We start from the raw sequence: 23,958 nt of genomic DNA on the forward strand, positions 1-23,958 counted from the left end.
ACTTTACTGCTCCAGCTCTACAGCAACATGCTCAGACAAGTGATAGTGTTACAACAGAAACTGTAGTGAAGCTCAAACCTTCCTTAAGGTATATACACTGTACATTGATAGTTTCAGATTCTTTTCAATTAGTAGTTAAAAAAATGATAACTTCTTCCTTGTGGTACCACAGCCTTTGCCAGCAGAGGAAGCACACAGTGTGGATGAGTTGGTTCTTTTTAATCAATCTCAGTTTTTGCTGTCTTGGGGCCCATTGAATTTTTGTCAGCACTTCCCAGCTCTTGTGCTATATGTGATCAAGTCTTCAAGGCTTGCCTCAGGGCAGTGTTTATGAAGATTTTCAAGCAGTAGGGGGGAGATTCTTTCTTGAACAGCTGAGCTCATTGCTTGCTACAGGCTTTGTGCAGCCCATCATGTCTGCATCCCTTCTGATTTCCCTGGCCAGATAAGCCTTTTACTTGCATTCATCTTTTGCCTTAACTGGCTTGTCTCTGGGACGAATCTCTGCAGACTCTTCAGATGACCTTTATCTCATTTTCTCTGCCCTTGCATTTTAATGCCAGATACAGTATCACTCTGAGACACAAGGAGAGCCATTCAGAAACATTTTGTCCTTACTAAATGAGCACTGCTTTTGCTGAATCTAATGATACAGAGAGCCTATGAAGTTTTACAGTGGTTAAGAAACAACCCAAAGAGGAGGCTGGGGAAGGCAATGGTATCCATGCAGTGGCATAGTTGATCACTTGATCACACCAGCAAGATATCTGTTGGGTCTCAGGGGTGGGATTGCATGGGTTTTTTTACTAATTCTGTTTGCCTTGAAGTAATTTTTTCTTGCTTTAATTGGCTAACATATTTATTCTTTATATATGCTATCTTTTAGAAGTCTTTTAAAGTAATAACTATTTACAGCTGCACTAGAGAAGTATATTAGCTGAATGTGTTTGTTAGATCAACGATGGTATGGCCAGCATTGCAAACACTTAATGGGCAGGGTACAGGTCAATGTTAAAGTGCTAACCCCAGAAGGACTGGGCAGTGTCTCGGAATTTTCTGTGTAACTGTCAGTGTAAATTTTGGTAGAAGGCAAGTGGTATCCCACATAGAAAGTTTGTCCCCAGTTTCAACTATGATCTGTGTCCCATAACAGTGAGGGATACTATAAAAAATATATGCATCAGTAGACCTCACCAGACTGCCATCTTTCTAAGCGCTGCATCAGAGTAGGGGACAGTTGGCTGCACAGATGAAGTAAGCGTAAAGGACTATTCCAAAGTGTTTTCCAATTAAGCGTGACAATAGCTGGGAGACAGATTTGCCACTGCTTGCAAAATGAAAAGTCTAGGAAAGTATGCTGATCATGAGAAAGAGTGAGAGAGGAAAGGGCTAGATGTTGCCGAAAGGCTGAAATTTGCCATCTTCAAGGAGAAAAGTGAGAGACACAGAAACAGAATTAATTTTGAACTGGACTACAGAGTTGTGTCCAGTCTTCAAACTTAGGATGCTGTTCCATGAATGAACAAATTAGTCTTGTGCTAAATTTCAGGTGCATCAACCAGTGCGTTAATAGCAAAAAAACAAGTAGAAAGAGAATTTGCAATGAGTGCAGATCAGGAACTGGGCAATAGCCAAGGAACTTATTAAGAAGAGTAGATTTCCTAGCTGTTCCTCGAGCACTGAAGAGGAAGATCATTTGAGAGTTTGTGTAATCAGTTTGCTTTGCAAACTGATTTCATCTTGTCATGAAGAAAATAACTTCCATCTGTCACATACTTATCCTGTTTAAGGGAGACTAGGAGTAAATGAGAGAGGTCCAACAGAAAACCCCAGAGAGAAATAACTTCCTAGGCTAACAATAAAGAGGAAAGTTTGACAAAATAAACTAAAACTGAAGGGACATAATTGTGGCTGCGGAGCTAAGGAAAGCTCAAACTCATTCCTTCCCACTTGGGAGCAGCAGGGAGAGAGCAAATATTCAATGAGATTGATGAGGAGCCTTCCAAGCAGAGTCTGAGAGCGTAGAATAAATTTGGTACAAGGTATGGAAGGGAGAGTGAGGAGGAGGTTACTTATGTGGATGGCCCCAGAAGGAGAAATACAGAAGGGTTATTATTACTCTTTGTCAAGATAAAGGTCTAAAGAGAGAAGTTTGCCAAGTCAATTAAAACCTTTGATAACTCATGTTATACACACCTGCTGCTTTCTAGAGCCTCATGCAATGAGAGCGAGCATTTCATGCTTATTTCCCATTTAGGTAATAGTCCTCATGATTGTCTTCTTTTAAGGAGCATGACATCATACTGTGCGTTAGGCTTTATCACAAGGATAATGCACTCGGCTTGAGTTTCATTTTTGGACTGCTTAGCTGAAACGCAAGTCATAGGAAAAAACGTATACTGGTGTGTCAGCAGAAATTAAAATAAGAATAATGTAGCTGGTATCTATTGTGGTTTGAATTAAGAGTTTGGGCTGAAGTCAGCCATTGTTTCAGAGTAATTCAGCATCTGTCAGTTATACTGGCCTAGGCTGTACCAGCATACATGTGAGTAGAACTTTGCTCCTTGAATCTCCCTGAAGCATCTGCACAGAAGGGGGTTTTTTGCTACTCTGTATTAAGTGAAAATGATTCGTATGTCTGATACAACAAGACTTTTGTATATGTGTGAATCCCATTTCTAGTAATTATCATGAAAAAGTGGAAAGAAACTTGCAGTAGATGAAGCCAACATGGGAGAGTTCCAAGCAATGTGTATTTCTAATCTGCAAAAAGCTATTGAAGTGAACGCTTATAACCTCTGTATTCTACTGTCAGATTTGCTTTACTTGTTTAATTTTTGATCATTTAATGTATTCTTTTCATTTCAGATCAGAACATCTGTCATTTGGTCCACTCCAAATGTCTCCTTTGTAATCCCTTTATGGGTTATAATACTAGCAATACTTCTTGGACTACTGGTACTAGCTATGTTGACCCTGGCTTTATGGAAGGTAGGTTGCATTATTACTGTTGCTGTTGCCTTAAAAAAAACCTGAAAGATACTAGAAGATACTAACAGATAAGAAAAAGAGAGGCTGGACTTTTGTGTTCTTTAACAGTTTGGAGCAAAAGAAACAATACACATGTATCTTTTTTGTTTTGGCATTTCTGACATGCTAGTGTCACTGACCTTTATGCAGGGAACTTGTTTTCAAAGTCCTCCTTTATTATTAAAGTCTGGTTATAAACGGGCATACAGAGTTTGGCTCTGTTTCCTAAGACCTATGATCCTCTTTTTCAGGATGTTTAGGTTCAAAAAGAAGTGACTCTAACTTTGTTTTCTCTGAATACTTCAGGAATTTCCAGTTTTTGTCAGCATGTAACAGCACTCCCAGCTTTGAGAATTAAGTTTTAGAAGATTTCCTTTTATATTAGTATGTCATATCTTCTGTTTTAAAGTTTTCTAGTTCTGTGTTGGTCGTTACACTCACTTCACAAGTTTTAAGACAAGTTACTGGAAAGTGCTATATTCAGGGAGCCAACGTAGCTTTTAGCCATCTTCTCAGTTCCCATTAAAAAAAATTAAAATAATTTCTTAAGTAGGATATGGCTCATCTGCCTTTAGCTGCCTAAAGGTTATGGATTAGGTGTCCAGCCTATGCTAACTTTCCAGATTCGCCTAGTCAGTTAATGGCAACAGCAAAAAGGTATGTCTAAAACATGGGAGGATGAGAGGAATTACCTTTTGGTGGTACTCTCCTTCGACCTCTTGTGAAGCGTACATAACTTTCAATCTTTCGACCAAAAGGGTAACTTTTAAGCAGTTAAAGTTAGGTGAGAGGAATTTCATATTTAGTGATCTTTAGTCTAGGTCAGAACACTGTCCTGTGCACATTTCCCAACACATATTCCACCTCTGTTATTATTACTATCTGTCGATCTAAATATCTTTTCTGAATGAGTGTCTTGCTGAACTGAAATTAGCAGTTTTCTCATTAGAGTCAGTCAGAATCAGCATTCAGACCAACTTTACATCTCCTGCAAAGACAGCTTTCATTCGAATTTTTAAAGCTATACTTTGGAACTCAGTGCCTTGCACCTAAAACTTTAATTTTTCATAGGGAACAATTTGAATAGAAACAAAAAAGCTTCACAGTCTATCAGCCTGCCATAGATTGTACCCGACCTTTCAAGTTGACTGAGTGAAGAATCACACTGCAGCTGAGTCTTCCTGTGGTTGTCTTACCATGACGCCTTTGTTTCTGTTGATTGTTTTCTGCAGTGTGGCTTCTTTGACAGAGCTAGACCTCCTCAAGATGACATGGCTGACAGGGAACAACTGACAAATAACAAGACTACTGATGCATAGAGGAAGAGAGTGACAGTTCAAGTCAGAATCCTGCCTGAAACTAGAAACACAATGAGGATTAAATGAAGGATTTCTTCCACCAGTCTTCCTTTGTACCTGCAAGTGACACGGTGTCATAATCTGATCTATGCAACGTTCTGAGAACATGCCACATGATGGCCATCCTTGCCAAAGAAAGCAGCTTTATCATTGCCTTACAAACATACTCACCACTGAACAGAATGTTTATCCCATATTCCAGTCAGTCTACATTTCAGCAGATGCTTTTGAGCACGTGTGGTATACTGAGATGCTTCCAGAAAAAGCCCAAATCTCCCAAGGAGAGAACGCCTGCATTGCTGTATTGTCTAGAAGATGGACCAGGACAAAACTTCTGAACACTACTGTATCGTGCAGAATACCTTTGACACCTCCCTAAGAATAAGAACTTTTATGAAATTATGGCTCAGGGAGACAAGCAGTATATCAGTACTGTGAAAGTACTTCTGAAAACAAAGGTAGTCTATAAAGACCTTTATAGATGGGGCACAATTATTTATTTTTCCACCTTTTCAGGATAAGTATCTGATATAAGCATCAACTTGGCTTTTGAGAGAAGAAAGTAAAAAAAATAGAAATCATGTACTTACCTTGCATGTAAATAGAAAAGTAAACCCATTGTACACACAGAACACATCTTTCTTGGCTACAAGGTGTTTTGCAAGGCAGAAGATTTATGCAACATTTTACAAGATAAGACATAGGATAAACAAGTACATGTTGTATCTCTTTCAACCCAGAGCTGGCAGTGTCACACCCAGATCCATGCACAGTATAGAGCAGGGGATGCGTTACCCTCTCATGGCATTGCTGATGGCTGACACCTGCCCAGCTGACACAGGATACAGTCATTTGTGAAACACTGATTTAAATTATCACACCCACACTGGTAATATTGAGAAGGCTTGGGGGTTTTGGGCTAGCATAAATTTTCTTTGCCATTGCCCTGTTACTTTGTTGAAATGGCCTCTGAAAATGGAATGGCTACTGCCATTGTATCTTCTGTTTAATTTGTGTCATAGACCCTAACACTTTGTTCACCTAAAGAAATCTTTGCCTTTTTTTTTTTTATTTTACAGACTACAAGTTGGCAGCATATTTAAAGTGTTGATTTCAGCAAAGTTTAGGGCTGAATATAATTATTTCTTAAGCAACGTCTTGCAGGGAAGGCGGACAGGATTTGTATTTATGCAGAAAAATAGAATGCCAGCTAGCCAAGCATGAACAAAAAGAAGGAAAGATATTTTGAGGTAAAGTGTAAAAATATACCTTTAGGATTTTATTTTTTTCTGGATTGAGGATTCTGAAGAAGAGAGGCTTCATTCTTTCTCTTCTATCAGCAAATGGCCCTTATCTCAGCAGGGGCTCTAAGCTCTGATCTGTGCAAATTTGTGCCTGAAAGCTTGAGTCTTCCAGTGCTGCTTGTGAGTGTGAAATTAGCTATATTGTGTAAACTTCAGGAGGGATTGTTCATTTTCTGAAACATACACCACACTTCCTTCTCCTGAGCTCCTTTTCTTTCCAATCCATCTCAGCTTCTTAATGGGCAAATGGCCTCATCCATTCTGACGCCTCTTGGCTCCTTTTAGGTAACTGCCCTTCTGCTTCCTAAGACTTCAGGACAGGACTAGCCATGAGGCATTGTCATTTCTGTCAGTCTGGCAGGAGATTTTACAGCTTTACCATTTCTTGCACGCAGGCTGACCTGTGAAATCCAAGCAGGAGCTAGGAAACCTGAGCAGGTTGCATTCCATCTTCATATCTAAGGCAAGTTAGCGAGAAGACCTTTATGGAGTCTTAAGCTTATCAGATCAGTGTGCCCATGAGACTGAATGAGAGGAGGAGACACATGCCTCAGAAAACAGAGGTGAAGCACTTCCGTTTTCTGAGAATGGGGAAGCCTGACCACTTCCTGGCCCCCCAGAAAACCGTTAACAGACCCCTTCCCCCAAATAGGTTTGAGCTGACCCCTTGTAGATAGAGAGATCAGCTGATAAATACCACCACAAAACAAGCCTGTCCCCTATTTGCACACCTCTGTATCCCATACATTCCAGGCAAAATCATCCTCCCATGAAAGAGACAGTGAGCTTCTAGCTTTTGTAAATACTGAATTGTGGTGTGTAGCAGCTTGTGAAATAAGATCAGCTAGCTCATTACAGTCACATCACGTGCACAACTCTTACTCTGGTGAAATAGCACCATAAGATAACAGAGATACGGAACATAGGACTTTTGTATGTGCAATACTTTATATTACTTATATACCTGAAGCATGTTTACACTGGCATTTGTGGTTGTTTTTTAAACTTTTGAATATACTGATTAATGATTACAATAAAGAAAAAAAAGAATAGGAAAAAAAATGAAAACAAACACAGCTCTGTTCAGTATTTGTTGCAATGTGCTTTCAATCCTGCATTGCTCTGAGGACGGAACTAGGTGACCTAATAAGTTCTTTGCAGTTGTAACTTCTATGGTTCACTTTTGAGCAATTACTCTCCATTTTAATGATGGGCAAAACATGTTCAGATACTAAATTTAAACCAAAAAGAACCTCAGTGACTGCTGGGCCTGGCTGGAATCCATTGACTGCAGCTGTGTAATGTCACTGGAAACCAAATTAGAGGCACATGATCTGACAAACAGTTACTTTGAGCAAAACTTTGTTTTATATTTCTACATCTTTGTAGATTAAACTTCCCCCATGGAAATGTCTGGAGCCGTGTGCTGTCAAGGACTATAGTCTTAGGTCCCAGGGTTTGTGGATAGCTTTGGCTGCAAATTGCAAACAGCTTTGCAAAGGAGATTTCTGGGTTTCAGTGCTTGCCAAGAGTGTTTATCCCCTGGGGAGATTGCATCCTGGATGAGGACACTAGCAGGCAGCTGACACAATCTTTCCCCCCCCCCGTAATGTGCTGCACGATAACCTCTGCCACATCCCTAACATGACTGAACTTTTGTTTCTGTGATGTCAGCCTTGTAATGAGTTACTAAATGCAGCTTTCTGTAAAAGTAATTCAGCCTTACACTTCCAAATGTATGCGGTGAGCTGCTAATTGCTGTGAATACAGGAGCAGTCTGGAGAGCAGAAAAAACAGATTACTTTATAAATTAAAGCCTTTTAAAACTGTTTATTGCTATGATCACCACAGTGGTCTAGTAAACAAAGACATTCATATTTGATTTCACATTTTACGCTTCTTGCCGAGTTTGAGAAAGGCTATCCAGTTATTTCATCCATGCAGCAGACTTCTTAAGAGTATCAAGTATAAAGCAACATTTTCTGTTTTATGAAAATCTCTGAATTTACATAACAGGGACCAGTACATTTGAATATGTTGTCACTTATGGATTTAATCTTTAAAGGTATTTAGCAAACATAATTTTCATTTAACCACTAGGTTGTTAACAAGAATTTTTTCTTCTCACCATTCTGTAACTCATTTACAATTTTTTCTATCTTCTCCAACTTTTTTGCCCTGACAGCTTTTACAGGTTTCCCACATTAGACATCTCTTGAAAATGGCACTGATTTTCTCTACCTTTTAGCTGTGATTTATTCATCCATTAGCAAGAAGGATCTTCTGGTAGGCATGGCATACATTAACTAAAAAGCCTTTTGGGAACCAACAAAACACCTAGAGATACGCAGGGGAAAGAAAGTCCCAACTGGCCATGGCCTATGGTATTCCACTACGTTGTAGCAAACTTTTTTTTAATGAAATACCATCTGATACACTGCCTTTAGGAATTGTTTATGAGTGAGTGTTTTATTTATGATTGTTGGCAAAGATCCATATTAAAACGTAGTGTAATGGTAGTGCCTCTTGACAATAAAAAGTCTTGAATTTAGCTTATGCAGGCGCCATGATGTGACACAGCAGGAATGCTTTTAATACTGCAGGACTGTTCTTGTTTTGCCTGTATGTTGTATTTGAGGGGCACTTAACTATTCAAGATGCTACCCTACTGTACACAGTGATTTTTAGAAAAGAAGAATGGAAGTAATTGTTCAACTCACTTTTCAGATGGTTTTGTTTGTTTTCGTCATGTTGCTCTACTTAACTGACGCACCACATTTCATTTGGTTGTGTATTGTTCTTTGTTTCAGTAACAGTTTGTAAAGCAGACTTCAGCAACTCTTTCCAAAACTGGACTGTGTCAGGCAGTATTGTTTTTCCAGAAGCAAGATCAGGATAACAGCAGCAGAGCAAAATTCAGGATGCTATGTGAAATGGTCAGTACATTGCAGGGGCTAGCTTACTTTTCAGCAGTTTACCCAAATTCATATTCAGAGTCATATTAACAAAACATCAACCTTAGATTCCCCATTTCTCCTGTCAAGGAGGGCCACGGTGTGCCCTCTTTTATCACCACTGTAAAGACCAAATACCAAGCAATCCTCACAGCGAAGCTGGGGAGGGGAGGGCACATTTTATACCTGCACAAGACAAATAAAAGGCAACCAAATCAAGTGTATGGCAAAAGCACAAACAACATCTGTCTTCTGATGCTCCTCTGGTCATGAAGGTTATTTTCCCAGCAAAAGCAATCTGCCCATTTATCACATTAGACCAGCAGCACCAGAAAATAAGCTCTGAAGTTGCAAAAAGTTTCCATGAATCTCATACCATTTGTAGAAATTTTACATTTTAAAGTTTATATGATACCTCTTGGCTTTTCAAATAGCCTTACTAATTTTTTTTTTGTTGGTTTTTAATATTTTGTTAGCATTTAGGAAAAGTTAGGTCAGCATAGTAAAAGCTGAAGAAGAAAATACATTTAAACTAACAGTGAAGTCTCACAGGAGACCCAGGCTTAGATCTGGACTTATCTTTTCCATTTTTAGGCAAAGGAGAGGCATCAGGAGGTATCTCGGGCATCTGCTGAGACTTCCGAGGGTGTTATGCCTTTGTTATAACAAACACTCCCATGCCAACTAACATGAAAACAAGAAGATTTTATTTTTAAAGATCCATCAGTCTGTTATCCCCTGCTATATGCCCTGTATATGAGAACAGGCAGAGCATGGGTAAATGGCACCATTAAACTAGGCGGTAGGATGAGACATTCACAATTTGACTCAGTACACCAGAAAGAACCTTTCCTGCGGAGAAGAACAAAGACTGAATTTTCTCAGTGCCTAAAATTAGAAAAGATTTGTTTTTCTAGAGGAGAACGTGACACCACGGAAGCCCTGCCCTTCAAGCATAATGGGTACAAGCATAAATGCAAGGTGGCTGGGCACAAGGGACTTAATATTAAGCAGCTAAGGAGGCTGCCAGATACTACGTTAACTATAAATGACTTAAAGGGAAGGGCTAGGAGGCTCTAGAGGAGAAATCAAACTTTTAAACACATAGATGCTACCACAGAGTAGATCAGAAACAACAAGAAGGTTGATTAGCAAGATGGATGGACTGGAAATAAGGCTCAGCTACAGCAGATGAGAAGTTGTGACCCCAGAAGATAACGAGACTAATGATCTACTACAGTGATTTTTTTTTTCAATGACCAACTGATTCATTGCTCCTGCAAAGTTTGAGGAAGACCATTTCCCTAGTAATTAGCTAACGAAAGGAAAAAATATCTCTGCAGCTGTGACAGGACTATTGAGTTATCTGTGAATCCCTCTCATTCTTAAATGAAGGGCTGTATTCACGTCATTGACTTTGAGAGAAGGAAGGAGGTGGCAAAGACATGATACTTGAATTTGTTCCAGCGTCTGCTAAAAGCTTCTGGCTTCACTGCTGTTTCAAAGTGACTGTTTCAGTATTTGCTGAGGCTGTATGACATCTTTCACTGGAGTAGTACAGACTGTGCTATCCAAAGGTAATAGAAAGACATTTTTTTCAAACTAGTAAAAACTAAATCTTTTGTGGAAACTTTCTGTCCATGCCCAACTTACCCAGGAGACCTGAGGAGTAAACTGGGGTTTAAGTGGGATTTTTTATTTACTTTTTTTATTTATCGTGTTGTTCCATACATTAAGAAGCTTCTCTATACATGTAGATAGCTTCAGTCCTTATATACAGCTTTAAGTAGTTGAACTGAAGTAATTCTTTGCTAACAGATGAAGGAGGCACAACTAAATCAGCAATGGAATTGAAAAGTTAATTGGCGTAGTGAAGATGACAGTGATCCTATTTAAGTTTGGCTGTAGTGAATGTTTTGCTTGATATTTTTAAAGTTTACTATTTCTTTAATTCTACATTTAATATATTATGGTACTAATGAAGCACTTAGACATTAGTAACAGTGACATTGGTGTTTAATGTAACAAGATACTCACTAACAGATGAGGCAGGAACACAGAGCGAGGGGGAAGGACCATGTTCTTCCCTTGGTTGGGCTGCTCCAACCGCAGCTGTGGCTGACTGCAAATGCTCTGTGCCCCGCAACAAATGGTTACCTTCACAAGAGGGGAAAATCCTGACACCATAATAGTTCTCAGTCTTTCAGACATATTCCCTTTGCCTTGAAGATTTCTGGAGCATCTTGCTCTGCTCTGTTGGGTGCTGCTTGTTTAATATTATCTGCTCCATTGGCTCCTCCACACTCAACTGGTTTGGATCGCAGAAAATCAATGCCATCTCCTTTCCATCTGCTTCTTGTTTAAAAAGCTGAGGATATCTCCTGTCTCATGAACATGTCTGCAACTTTTCAGTAATTCCCACATGATTGATGAGAATATATTCTACTTGATTGTGCGGGGAAGGGGTGTTTAGTCTCCACCCCACTTTTCTAATGCCCATATATACACAAAAAGTCAGTCCTATGGTATCTATTACACATTATTTCACTAAGCAACCAGCCAAGTCTTTGTTCTGTAATTTAGTAGAACAAAGTAAGCCTGAACTTGACCCCCCAGCCATTTTAAGCAAATAACATCTGTGTGAAGCCATTAGGTTTCCAATACATTGACTCACTGCAATGTCTTTAAGAGCAAATCTGCTTGCAAAACATGTTGTGGACTCTTCGGCCTCATCGCTGCAGTTGGTATGCTGTGTCAAGCATATACTGATCTTATGTAGATCATGTTTAGCTGGTTTTATTATCTCAGAAATGCTTTTTCTGGAGAGTGGGAATGAAGTGCAGGAAAAAATGTGAGTTGTCTTTTTCAAGCATGCTCAGAAAAAGCTGGTGAGCTTTTAACTACCACCCCCTCAATTAGCCGGTCCAAGGGACCCCCTAAGCAGGTCTGCAGGAGAAGGGGAGGTGGCAGCGAGGGGTATGAGCACCACTGAGGAGGAGCGGTGCCCAGAAAGATGCGGATTGGCTCCAGTGCATGGCATTGCCCCACACCTGGCACGGAGAGGGGCTTCCTTGGCTGCCGGAGGACCGAGGGGCTCTGTGCTTGGCCTTCCCGTTCCGTCCCTGCACTCTCTTCCTCTGTCTTGGTCCGTGTGCCCTCGCTCCTTCCTGCAGGTGGGTGGCCTTCCCGGCCGCCTCGCGGCTCCTCCCTGTGCTTCCAGCTGTAAATGCCTCCAGCCTCCCCACACCACAGCAGAAGCAGCTCCCAGCTCTCTCCCCCCACTCCTGACTTCACCAGTTGTTTCCTGGCCCTGTGATGTGATGGGATGCCAGCTGCACACCACACATCTCCCAAAGGCTGCTCTCACCCCACAGCTACACCCCGCCTCCTCCCCAGGGAGGCTTGGGCAGACCCCAGTCCTGTCAGAGAGTGTACAGTGACCATGTAACTCTCGCAGGGCTGCTCAGTGGTTACATGAGGAGCAGCTTGCAATGGCCGTGTCGTCACAGATACCCTAGTGTGCGTTGAGGATAGCATCCCCAAATCACTCATATCCTGCTGTTTCACACACACATACACCTTCTCAATGATAAAGCATCTCTCTGGTCTTCTCTTGTTGTTCCATGAATGTCTCTTGCCCCATTTTTCTTTCTGGACTCATCCCCCATGTCTCAGAACAACATCCCAGCCTGTGCCTTGCAGACAGCCCCTCAAAACAACCTCTCCCAGTGACCTCTCCCTAGCTGAGCTCTGCCTCTTCCTCTTGGCTGCTAAGGCAGGCCCGAACTCCAAAGCTGCCCATGTAATATGTACCCTGGAGCTTTATTAACAGCTTCCCCACCACTGCCCCACACCCTACAGCTTCCTCTGGGGCAGCTGCTGTTGCCAGCGTACATTGGCAACGTGGGAGGGAAGGGATGGCCTTGTGCTTCGGTGCCGGGCTGAACCTGGGCAAACACTGTCTGTTTGTTGGCTTGGCCACAAACTTCATGTAATTTTGGGCAAAGCATCCCTCGCATCCACATCTGCAGTGGGGCCACTGAAGAACACTGTCGGATACATCTTGCAGATAATAAACTCTTCAGGCAGAAAACAGGTCTTTCCTATTTCTCTAAGGCTGAAGCAAACTTTCAGTGCTATATCAATGCTGAATAACATCAGTCTCCTGCGAGCAGTTACTGCAAGTTCTAGTGCCTGTATTGGAGAAGAATGTGACTGCTCCCTTTCTTTCCCCACAGACCCGTGAAACCATATAGGGTTATTTTTTAGCTGCTTATTCCTGCTTTATTAGGGGCATCAGTTATAACTGGTGAAATAAAGTAAAACCAAACTGATGAGGAAAGTAGTTGTGGGTACTGTGATTTAAGCTATTTATTCATTTCAGGCCTGCTGAAAAAGTCTGCTTATTCCATTATCATCAATCCAGTCACATATAAAGCTACTGAAATGTCATACAAATAATAGTTTTCCAAGCTGTTGTGTAGAACAATTCAGGTGGGAAGAGTTATTAACATTAAATACTTCTCTTTTCAACTTTGGATCCAAGGATACCAAAGGGATCAGGCTTGCTTTTCTTTTGAACACAGAATTATCTAGGAATTACATGTAATTTCTAGAGCTTCTCAACAAATTACTCTGGAGCTTTTCAGCAACAAGTTAGAAATATAGAGCCTTGCCTTTGCTCTACTGCACACTAGAGTATTGCCTTTTTTCTCTCTGTAACTGAAGGTATGCACAGCCCAGAATGGGAGTACAGATACACAACAACCATGAATGAGGTCATCGAAGAAGATTTTGAGGAAGGAAAACATGAGTCCCTGAGCCGCATCCAGGCTGGGGTGTTGACTCAAGTAAGTAGTGGTTGAAGGTGAAGTGACTGGGGCATTGAATCCCTGGGTGCCCTCTGAAGAATCAGACCTGCCTGAAGCCAAGCAGTCAGAAACATTATAACACTTGAAAATCTTGGCCCAGGCATGGCCTTTTGTTAAACCTAGCAGGATCACTTCATATTGGCATCCAAAGCCTCTGTGAAACCACCATGAGCAGAAGAGGGTGGCAGTGGAGCCTGTGTGTTAACGTTGTATTTCCTGAACTATCTACTGTCTCAACTGTTTCATTTAACTGTTAAGTGCTTCCACCAGGGGCTGTGGGGGAAGTGCAGAATTTGGGTGTTGGCATGCCTATACTATGTGCTAAGCACAGAGCAAATTTGTGGCACAGAAAGCCTGCATTTCAAATATAAAATACGGAGCAGCAGATGGATATAATAAAACAGGAAGCATACAGAAACAATGACACAATTATGAACAGCATAATAAGCAACGGTCATAGCACACCAGGGCCATAAGCAGACTTCCTATTACGGATGCCTAAATTGGGCATCTCAATACCTAAATAGCAGTCATCTGGCCCATCAAGGCAATCCAGAGCATCTCTCCTAGTTACTCCAATGCCTTATACAGCCAGTGGAAGTGACAGCTGTGGGTTTGCTCTCCAGCAACTCCCTTGAGCCCATCCGGCAACACTCGAGGCTGGTGCCAAGGTGGAAACAGCAGGTGCCAACTTGGGCTTTTTTCCCTGCCTCGCTGAGGGCTGAGGCAGTGGGTGCCACCGGGATGCGCCGTCCCGAGGCTATGTCTTCAGAAGAGCACCAGTGTGCAAGGTGGGAGAGGCGAGCGGCCAGAGGCTGTGCCCGGCAGCTCATCTCAGCCCTGCGTTGCCTGCTCTGCTCTCGGCTGTGCTGCGGTTCACAGCCCACAGTGCATCAGGACCATAGAGCTGCAGGGAGAGGGAGTGGGAGGGTCTGTCTGCAGTCCGCTATCAGACTGATCTTCCAGAACTGGAAGTGTTCTGCACAGTCTGAGCAGGCTCAGTGGCTTCAGGCCTCCCACAGACTTTAAGTTATTCTGCACCAGTTGCAAAAACTCTGACAAGGAAGTGCTCAGGCTGATACACTTCTGCGTATGTGCAGTAAAGCATGAGCATCTAGAGAAAGCTGCAGTAGCAGAAGCACTGTTAAGGTTGGATACCTCCACGGGCTGGCAGCCCCACCTAGTATGTAGTACAAATTGCTCTGTTGAACTAAGGCTCCTAAATTTCTCTTAAATCAGCCTTAGGTTTGCTAACAGTCAGTCTAAATGTGGTCCCTTGTCAATAACAAATTAGCTTGAAGAAGCCTGGAATTCCAACTATTTTGTTTGAGATTCCCAGTGAATGTCTTGGAAAGTTTACAGCCTTGCCATGTTCTGCTAATCTTTTAAGCATTTAACTTGCCAGATGCTCAGAAGTTCACCATTTTCATGTTTCTTGCCTGAACATACTGGCCAAAATTTTTCCAATTTGATTGCTCAAAACAAGCACCTGTATTTGTATGTAGGCACCTATATCAATACCTTGCTCTGCCACACTCTGAGCTGCCCATCTCTGAAAATCAGCCACTCCTGATACCTACATATGGTTTTAGGGACCTAACTTTTGGCAGCCAAATTCATGTTTGTGATACTTTCATATGTTTTTAATAAGAATCTAAACATAAACCAGACCAAAGAAAAAGAAGGGGGGATAAAAAAAAAAAAAAGAAAAACAATACTCTGTAGGATATCTATGTGTTGACGTGAAATATGGAATAATCCTTGCCTATTGCATCTGTGTATGCAGATTTTTCTTTCAAATGTGAATTATTGAACCAGTAGTTCAGACTGTCATTGGAAGAGAACTACTGTATCTCACACCTACCAAAACGGCAGGCTCCATACTGAGATGTTTTGCAGTGGCAATTCAAGTGCCCATCATGCCTCAGCAGAAGGTCTTCACTTGCTCCCATGTCCTTACTTCTATTCCTGGGCCTTCTCAAAAATGAAGTTTGGTGTCACTGATGAGTAAAGGTTTTCATGTTTTCTGTTCTTATGCTATTAGTGGTAACTATTCCTGCACAAGAGAATTAAACTTAGCGTGTCCACATCTTCTAAAGTTTCCTTTTGGGGCTCGTTTTACCAAAAGGGTGAAGGAGCAGCAGCCCAAGGGCAGAGGTGAGCTCTGGACCTCAGGCCCACTCTGCAAACTGGCAGCCTCAGGAGGGTTTCTGGGTGAAGAAAAAGTAAATGGTATGATGCCACATTTGGTGACATCTAGGTGATGCCCAATGTTGATGACAGCAGAAATTACTTGGTTTGGCTATTTCATTTCAATGGGGTTTGTTTTTAAATTTACAAATATGGTAGGCTCATCAGCTTACATGCAACCTCAGGAAAAGCTAGATATCTGCCTGAAGGTCCCTTGACAAGCTATGCTTTACCCCTGTGTTCAGAGAAAATAAATCCAAGGTTTTTCTTCCATTACACAGCACAACAATACATCAGCAGTGTCATAAAATGGAGTGGTAAAACACTATCTGAATATTTTGAGACTGTTGCCGTGATTTCTCCATCCAGTGGACTAAAGTAAAAAAAAAAAAAAGGATTATACTTCCTTCTTGCAACTCCTCTCTCTGCTCAGTTGGTTCTCTGGGGAAGGGCACAGCTTTGAGGGCCCTTGGGCAGGTCCACCCACAGCTCCTCCAGGTGGAGAGCAGAGGCTGGTGATTTCAGTTAAAAGACAGCATACCTCACTCGGCACTTCAGCTTTTACCACAATGCTGTTACTCACCACAAGGCCAAAACAGCACACCTGATCGTGGTTCCCTCACCGCTGCCCTTCGCCGCAGTGTCAGATAGGGCTCCCAGGCTTCCCAGGCTGGGGAACTAAAGGTGTTTCACTGTTTTGTCAGGCCCAGGCAGAGGTTTAGCTGCAGTGACCCTCCAGCCATGGAAGGTGGGAAGCCTTGTTCTTCTGCACACAAAGACTAGAAAAGCATGTGCCTTTGCCCAAAACTTAATTTGCAGTCCAAGATTATCACTATATTCCTACCAGAAGAACACTTAAGAAGTGTGAAAATGGAGTGCTTTGACTGTTTACCTTCTCCCTGCTCCAGAGAGCATCTACAGAGAAGCATGAGACCTGTGGAGCTGCCGCAGCCTTGCATGTACATGTTTGCTGTGACCTCCCAGGCAGGATGTGTGCAGCATGTTCAGACTTTGATCTGGCCCAGAGTTTGCAGCAGGAGCTAGAGAGGCCCCAGAGCTCCTTGCTCAAGCCATAAATTGAGGCAAAGATTTCCTTTCCTGTGTATGCACCAGCACACACATACTCCTCTCCCATGCAATGTTAGGCAAGAAGATGAATTTCACCTAGACAGAGGCATCTGATGGGGTTTAGCACTTCCATGGCTTTGTGCATGTGAGACAGCTCACTGGCTGTAGTCAGATGTTGTATAAAGCCTTCTTCATTCTTTACATTCAGTACTTCTCAGTTTGGTTTACACCCACCAAAAATCTTTTCCATGTTTTTCTTCCTTACAAGGAAAATAAACTTGTAAAGAGGGAGAAGTGAAGGGTTACATCTGGAGGGAGTTATGGCTGTGGCTCAAAGGAACAACTGGAATGTCTGTAATGCGGAAGTTTCTTCCACACAGCCATTTTTCCCCTCTTCTTGGGAAGTACAGATACATGCTGCTGCTGTTCACAGAGTGCAGCCCCAGTGCAAATTCCAGTGGGGAACTGCAACAGCATCCCTGCTGAAAGCACGGGCGATGATACATCGGTGCTACCCACTCAGCCTCATGCACATTGTCAGGAGCATCTCAGCATCAGAAACTTTATCTGTCTTGAAGCTAATTATGAGAAGCCACAGCCATAATAGTAGCAGCAAAATGTATAATTGGTTAATTCTGATACTTTTTGGTATGTATTTCTGACAAGCTGAGTGCTTGCAGACCCCACTGAAGTCAGCTGGCATCAGGGGTGTTTGGCAGAAAAAAAGACCCTTTGCGTAGATGGTGACTTGGAGATCAGCAGTACCGAGCCTGCCACAGCCTCACAGCTTCATTCACCTGTTACAGATATTATCTTGGAGGGTGACATCTTCCACCTTCAGGCTCAACTCTGAATTTTGAGGAGCATATGGGATGAAGAGATAGAAAAGGAAAATACTTTGCTTTGGTGTAAATTAGTGATGTGAAGGCTGGGGAAATATACATACAGAGGATCCAGCCTGCATCTCTTGCATGTCTAGGATATCTATCTGACCACAGTTCTCAAGGGTTGGGAGTGGTTTTTTGTTTCACGAAGGTGAATGATACGCAGTTCAAAACCACTCGCTTTTCAAGCTGATGTAGTTTGTCGTTAAATATTTTTTAAACAAAAGCTTGATTTCTGATCCTGACATTCAAGTGTTTATCTGCATCTGTTTTTATTTTTAAATCCCTCTTTAAAAAGAAGAAACTTGCCCAGATACTTAACCTCTTAAAAAACAACTCAGTTTCTGAAAAGAAGGGTCAATGTTTGAAGCCCTTAATATTTATTTAAGCAAAAGTCACAAAGTTACTTTAAATTAATGTGGTATCTGTAAAACCATTATCTCTGAATTTTTTACACACAGTTTATAAGTTTGTTATTTTATAAACAAACTAGTTTTGGAATAATGAAAGTCAGAAAAGAGAAAAAAATCAATCTATGAGGCAATAACATCTACAGTCATATATTTTTTTTTCCCATTCATAATGCCTGGAGTATTTGTAATATACAATATCCTGCATACTCTTCTTGTTTTGTTTTTCCCACAAGCATGCCAGTCTCAGGACAAGGTTCTGCGAAGAAATATTTAACTCTGCTTGTTTTTTAAAATGCCCTTCAGTGGAGAATGGAAACTACCCTTCCCAGTTGTGGATCTTCTTTTTTGTCCGAGATATTCTAGATTCTATTTGCAGTCACTTTTTCTTTCCTTTCTAAATTGTCTAACACAGAACAAAACTATTCCAAAGTGAAAGTATTGATTAAGAAAAGAATTTGCTATTCACATCAGTGTTTAGTGTATTTTTGGAAGTAATTGTGAGCAGAACAGCTACCAGTATTCCAAATGAGCAACATCTGCACTGCATCTAGCAACTGGCTTTTCAAACATTCCCATGTGTGCTTGACTTGTTCCTGCACCATCTCCAGTAACTATTCCTGGTAGTTGTATGCGTCACCAGAATGGATGTGGAGGAGCAATTGTCTTTAAAAATGGTGAAAAACACTGTGAAAAAGCTGGGACAGAGACATGGAGATGTCCTTGCTCACTCTTGAAACAAATCCACTGGTCCCAACATGACAGCTATGAAAGCACTGGCCTGACAGTCCATCATCATGAAACTAAAGACCATACTGTGCCTCAGATTTTGCCATTCTTCATGCTTCAGTGCTTATCTGCATCTCCTGAACATCCAATTACGTGGGAATTAATTACACGCTATGTTAAATTCATCTGACACATATTTTGATTAGGTGATTTGCCAGCTATTTAGCTGTCCTCACTGATGAAAGTCCATGTCTCATTTGCAGTCCAAATTTGTTTAACTTCAGCACACAATTGCTACATCTTCTTACACTTCTCCTTTGGACGGGGAGTTTGTTATCAATATGTTATATCAATATCAATATTTTATATATGTTAATATTATAGTAATGCTTATTTTTCCTATGGGATTATTGATAAAACATTAAATAATATGGGAGAAAAACTGGATTCCTCCTAGAAATACACCTGCTCAGTGATGTCAATCCATTGCCAATGTTCTCCTACTTCCAAATTATATTTTGACACATATTGTCTATTTAGTTGGTAATCCACTCAATGTGGGCCATGCTGATTCTGATTAAATCTACTTTGCAATCAAAGTATCCTACAACATCAAATGTTTTAAAGAAGTCTGCCTTCCGTCAGTGCTGCAGCTTTTATCAAATAAATTTTTAGTCTCATGTTTAAGATATAGGTAGACAAGAACAGATTTCCCATCAATGCATCCTGACTGGCAAAAAAATCTGTTACCTCCACTGCACTATTACCACACTAATGAGCTCTTTAGCAGCAAGCTTAGAAGCCAGAGCCATTAGCCATGCAGAACACAGGGCTACTCAGGGAACTACAGGACTTACTCCAGATGGAAGTGTTTCATGGCAACCTCCTTTTGAGGGACTAATTTAACCCTAAAGTTAATGCAGGATCTTTTCTTGACCTACTGAGGTGGCATCCAGCAAGGAAGGGACAAATCATTAACGTTTTACCCACACTAAGAAAATGTCTACCACTGCCAGTGATGGTTTTAGTCAGTCCCAATGACAAAGACAACCCTCTTTCCTTCTCTTCTAGAAGATAGGTTCCTGTGCCCAAATTGGTCCTCTCTGGGCTCTGGGTTTGTAGGTGTCTTTTCTGCTTTAAAGAAATTAGTTCAGATGGGAAATGCGTTGTTCTGAAACCAATGCTGAGTGCATTCTGAGGAGCATAATTCAGGGAAGTGGTGTGCTGTGCAGACAGAGCAGGAAAAGCATGTGAGCATCTGTGCCACAGAAGGTTAGTTCTGGACTTGTTAGTCAATTGTAGAAGAGAATTCCTGTTTGGAGGCACTAATTTTAATGGTAATGCTCAGCTCTAAAAGACTCAGGAGCACTGAAGCCCAAATTGCATCCCTTTGCCATCACAAAGCCAGAGCTGCTACCAAAACCTCCCTTCTTCTTTCCAGATGGAGAGCAATGCGCTGTGGGAAGGAGGAGGGGGATTGTGTCTTTGTGGGTATCTTGGCTGGGGTGGGAGAGCAGCAGCTGTGAGCTTTTCAGCTCTTCTCAAAGTCTTCTTAATGAACAGCTTTCTTAATGAACGAGGAAAAGGAAATTGGAGGCTGGAAGTTGATGAGCATTCTATCTTACCCCATTTCTGGCTTCCTCATGTTAGAAACACACAAAATATAGCAGGAGATATGATGCCTCTGTATGACATTTCTGTTGTAAATATGTTAAGATATACTGAAACTTAAAATGGGTGCACTTGTACTTGAACAGTTTGGCCTTTACTCCTAAAATGGAAAGCAGCCATGGAATTATTTGCCATGACAAGAATAAAATAAATCTTGCATGCAGCATAGGTTTGAGGGGAAAAGGAGGACTTTCTATATAACCATGCAGTAAGGATCCTGATTTGGCAGGGCTTCCATTGGTTTTTCTTTGGCAAATGTTTCTTATCAAGATGGCTACCTGGGATCTTTCTCATCTTTTCTGTTCCTTAGGGTTTTTCCTTAAAAAAAAGTTTTAAAATTCTCAATATAATTGCCATTTTTACTCTTTACCTTTTCAGACTCAGAGGTGCCCTAGGTTCTGTGCTCCCCAACACAGACTGCCAGGCAGCTGGAGGGAAAACTGATTCTTTATAAATTGAAGTTCATGTTTCATCCCTTCTTTATTCCCTTGTCCAGTCATCCAGATTAATTCTGGATTGAGAACATAATTTAGACCATTTATTGCTTTCCCTCAGGCCAGAAGACATTTATTTTTTAAAGGAAAATCTTCATAAATAATACTTTGCTTAAATAAGTGTACTGCAGAAGCTGAACTGTTGTGAGCCTTTTTCACCCAGGCTGCCTGCAAATGAACTGCCTCACGGAAAGGGCCTCATCACTGGGGCATGAAGCCAGGACAGCAACTGAGATGTTTTGCTCAGGTCGTGTTGGTGGGATGGTTTTCTCCGGTGTGACACACAACACAGCCACTTGCCTGCCTGCATATCCAAGGCAGTCCTACTATTCCCTGCTAATCCTGCTAATACCATGATACACACTACTCTGTGTGCTGATATGCCATGGCCGTGCGCAGCAGAGGACACCTCGCAGTAAATGAATTGGCTTCACAGTGCACAGGGGTGCATGGGCACCCCACCTCTGAGACCTCCCTTCCCTGGCAGCTGAAACACTAGCCCAGCCCAGCCGTGCCCACCGCCACTGGCAGCACAGCCCTGCCATGCTGCGAGAGCTGCTCCTTCCTCTTCACTCCAACTAACAAACATCACACCGACAGATATAAATGACAAATGTGTTGAGGGGAATGAGATTAGATAAGGAATAAGAAAGAGGGAGGAGGCAAAAGAGAAATACACTCCTTCTGCTGACATGTCATCACTGGAACATCTGCTTTATGTCTGGGTGTGCTAATGATCTTCTCTCTGAAACCCCACTGCGAGACAATTAGGGCTGATAAATCACAAGGGGTTTTTTGGTTTTAAGATCCCAGATGCTATGGTGGAAAAAAGGGGGTAAAAAGAAAAGAATGGACACTTTATCTCACCTTAAATCTGCTGAGTGCTGACACAAAAAACGTAACTTTAAAAAGATAGTAGAGTGCCATAAAACACAAAAAGGGCAGGTTTTTTTCACTTTTGTCTGGATTCCAACTCATACTCAAGACATTCTTCATGACTCTCTCTTTTTTTGTGGGGGGAAAAAAAGGAAAAAAATAGCGGGGGGGGCCTAGTCTTCCTAGTCTTTAGGAGTTGTGTATATATATTCTTGACTGATGAACTCTTTTACGCACACATGAGCTTGTTCATCCAATAAAAAGCCATTTTAAAAAATCAAACCATAAAGTATAGAATTATTTCATTGCAAAGGTTAGGGGAAAGTCAGAATTGTTTGTTAATGTTTATTCTTTCCCTCTCTAGTACATACTCAATTAAAAGACAGTACATATCAAGGGCTTTTCCAGTTGTGTTTGTACACACTGTCTTTCACACCCTCACGCAGAGGTAGGAAGCAGAGTATATACTGGTTATAAAGCTAAAGCTGGACAAACTATCTGCAACAGATAGTCTGATTAGCCTGAGCCTCCACCCTTTTCACAAATTCTCTGATAGCTGATCCTGGCACTTCCAATTAGTTTGCTACTGAGATTTGTCCAAGCAAGGGACACACTGGAGGAGCTGGGTGTCAACTGCATCGCTGCCCTGGGGGAGCTGTAGCAGCTCCCCGCCTTTCAGAGACCCCGGAGGAATGGACTGAGAAGTTTACAAACACTGAGCAGCAACTCGATGCACCACAAAGAAGCCACTAATTAATGAAAGCTCAGTTTTCTCAGGACTAGTAAACATTGTCTGGAGCCAATGTCTGGAGTTTGTTAGTACAGAACCTCCCTCTCCAAAGGGTTCAGAAAAAACAGCTTCCAAAACATCAAGGTCTGTTGTTCAAACCAAAATAGGGACAGGCTCCTGCGGGAAAATGCCACTACAGATCTGTTGGCCCTCAGTGGTCAGCCACTCCCTGGATTTCCTTCATTAAGAGACATCTATAGTACTTAATCCTCCAGTGATGATGTTGATGCTGGTAGAACTACAGAGAATTGCTGTGGATGGTTTCAGTAACTACAGGTGCCGTATCATTAATAACACACAGCAGTGCTGGTGTCAGCTGATGCCGTACATATGCTTTCACTGTGCAAGACATGTTGGTGCTAGCATAGACCTTATACCACTAAGAGCATGGCTTTCTGAGAACGTAGTCCAAGAAGTGCAGGGTTTGCTTTGCATACTTTTACACCTCAGTGAATTTCAGACAGTCTGGGAGCTGCACTTTCTGTTGGGCTATATGGGCTATTGAAAGCCTTTGACCCAATCTATTTTAACAGCTGATCTCCCCTCTAAATGGAGGGAGACCATGTCCCATCAGATGGAATCACCTATTGCTCTGGCTGGTGCTAATGCAGATGAGAGAGAACAAACATTTTTCTCTACTGTTGATGAATCCACACATGTGCAGAGCTGGACATGAATTTTAATACGACTGTGATTATTTCCCACTGTACTGAAGCGCCTTGGCCTTTGTGTGAAAATAAAAGACAAAAAAAAATGAAGAAAAAGTACGGTGATTTTCCTAGAACACAGAGATGTTCTTTGAGCAGAGCAGACTTGAAAGAAATTACATGGGATGTTCCAGTGGAAAAGCTTTTGACATCTGGTTCTGCTCACACAAATCATTTGCTACCACAGTAACTCTTGGAGGCTGAAATGGCCTGGCCACAATGTAGGACAGGGATGGAGGAAGAAGGGTCTTTGACTCCCAAAAGATACCATGGCCAGAAAGAGTTGGCTAAGGGTCCTTCTGAACACCTACGACCCCCAAAGGGGGATTCCCAAATGCTTCTTGTGCAGGGACTGGGGGCTAGGTATGAGCGAGAGGGTCGCCCAGGAGAGAAGGAAAATAGAGGGTGAAGTGCAGCTCTGGAAAAGATGTTTTCCAGCAGTCATGGCTGTTACACCACCCTGCAGCTGTTTGTCTTCTTTAGCAGTCAGAGCATGACTGCAAATAAAAAAAGAACAGTATGGGCAAGCAGGAAAAAAAGTAAGTGCTTAGGAAGGAAGTGACTGGTGGATGGGATGTTAGAAAGTACCTTACCACCATCTCCACAGTTGTTGTTACTCTTG

General features: G+C 41.8%; 1 protein-coding gene across 1 annotated transcript in view; it reads left to right on the forward strand.

The window, feature by feature from the left end:
• ITGA8 (integrin subunit alpha 8) overlaps positions 1–5,089 on the forward strand; it is a 117,962-nt gene extending 112,873 nt beyond the window's left edge. The window contains exons 29-30 of the mRNA XM_075492725.1: positions 2,869–2,991; positions 4,263–5,089. Coding sequence (XP_075348840.1) covers positions 2,869–2,991; positions 4,263–4,349 — 210 coding nt within the window. The 3' untranslated portion in view covers positions 4,350–5,089. The remainder of the gene's footprint in view (positions 1–2,868; positions 2,992–4,262) is intronic.
• Positions 5,090–23,958: the final 18,869 nt, after the last annotated feature.

This window comes from Mycteria americana, chromosome 2 (genome assembly GCF_035582795.1).
Source record: "Mycteria americana isolate JAX WOST 10 ecotype Jacksonville Zoo and Gardens chromosome 2, USCA_MyAme_1.0, whole genome shotgun sequence".
In the NCBI taxonomy this organism is placed as follows: domain Eukaryota; kingdom Metazoa; phylum Chordata; class Aves; order Ciconiiformes; family Ciconiidae; genus Mycteria; species Mycteria americana.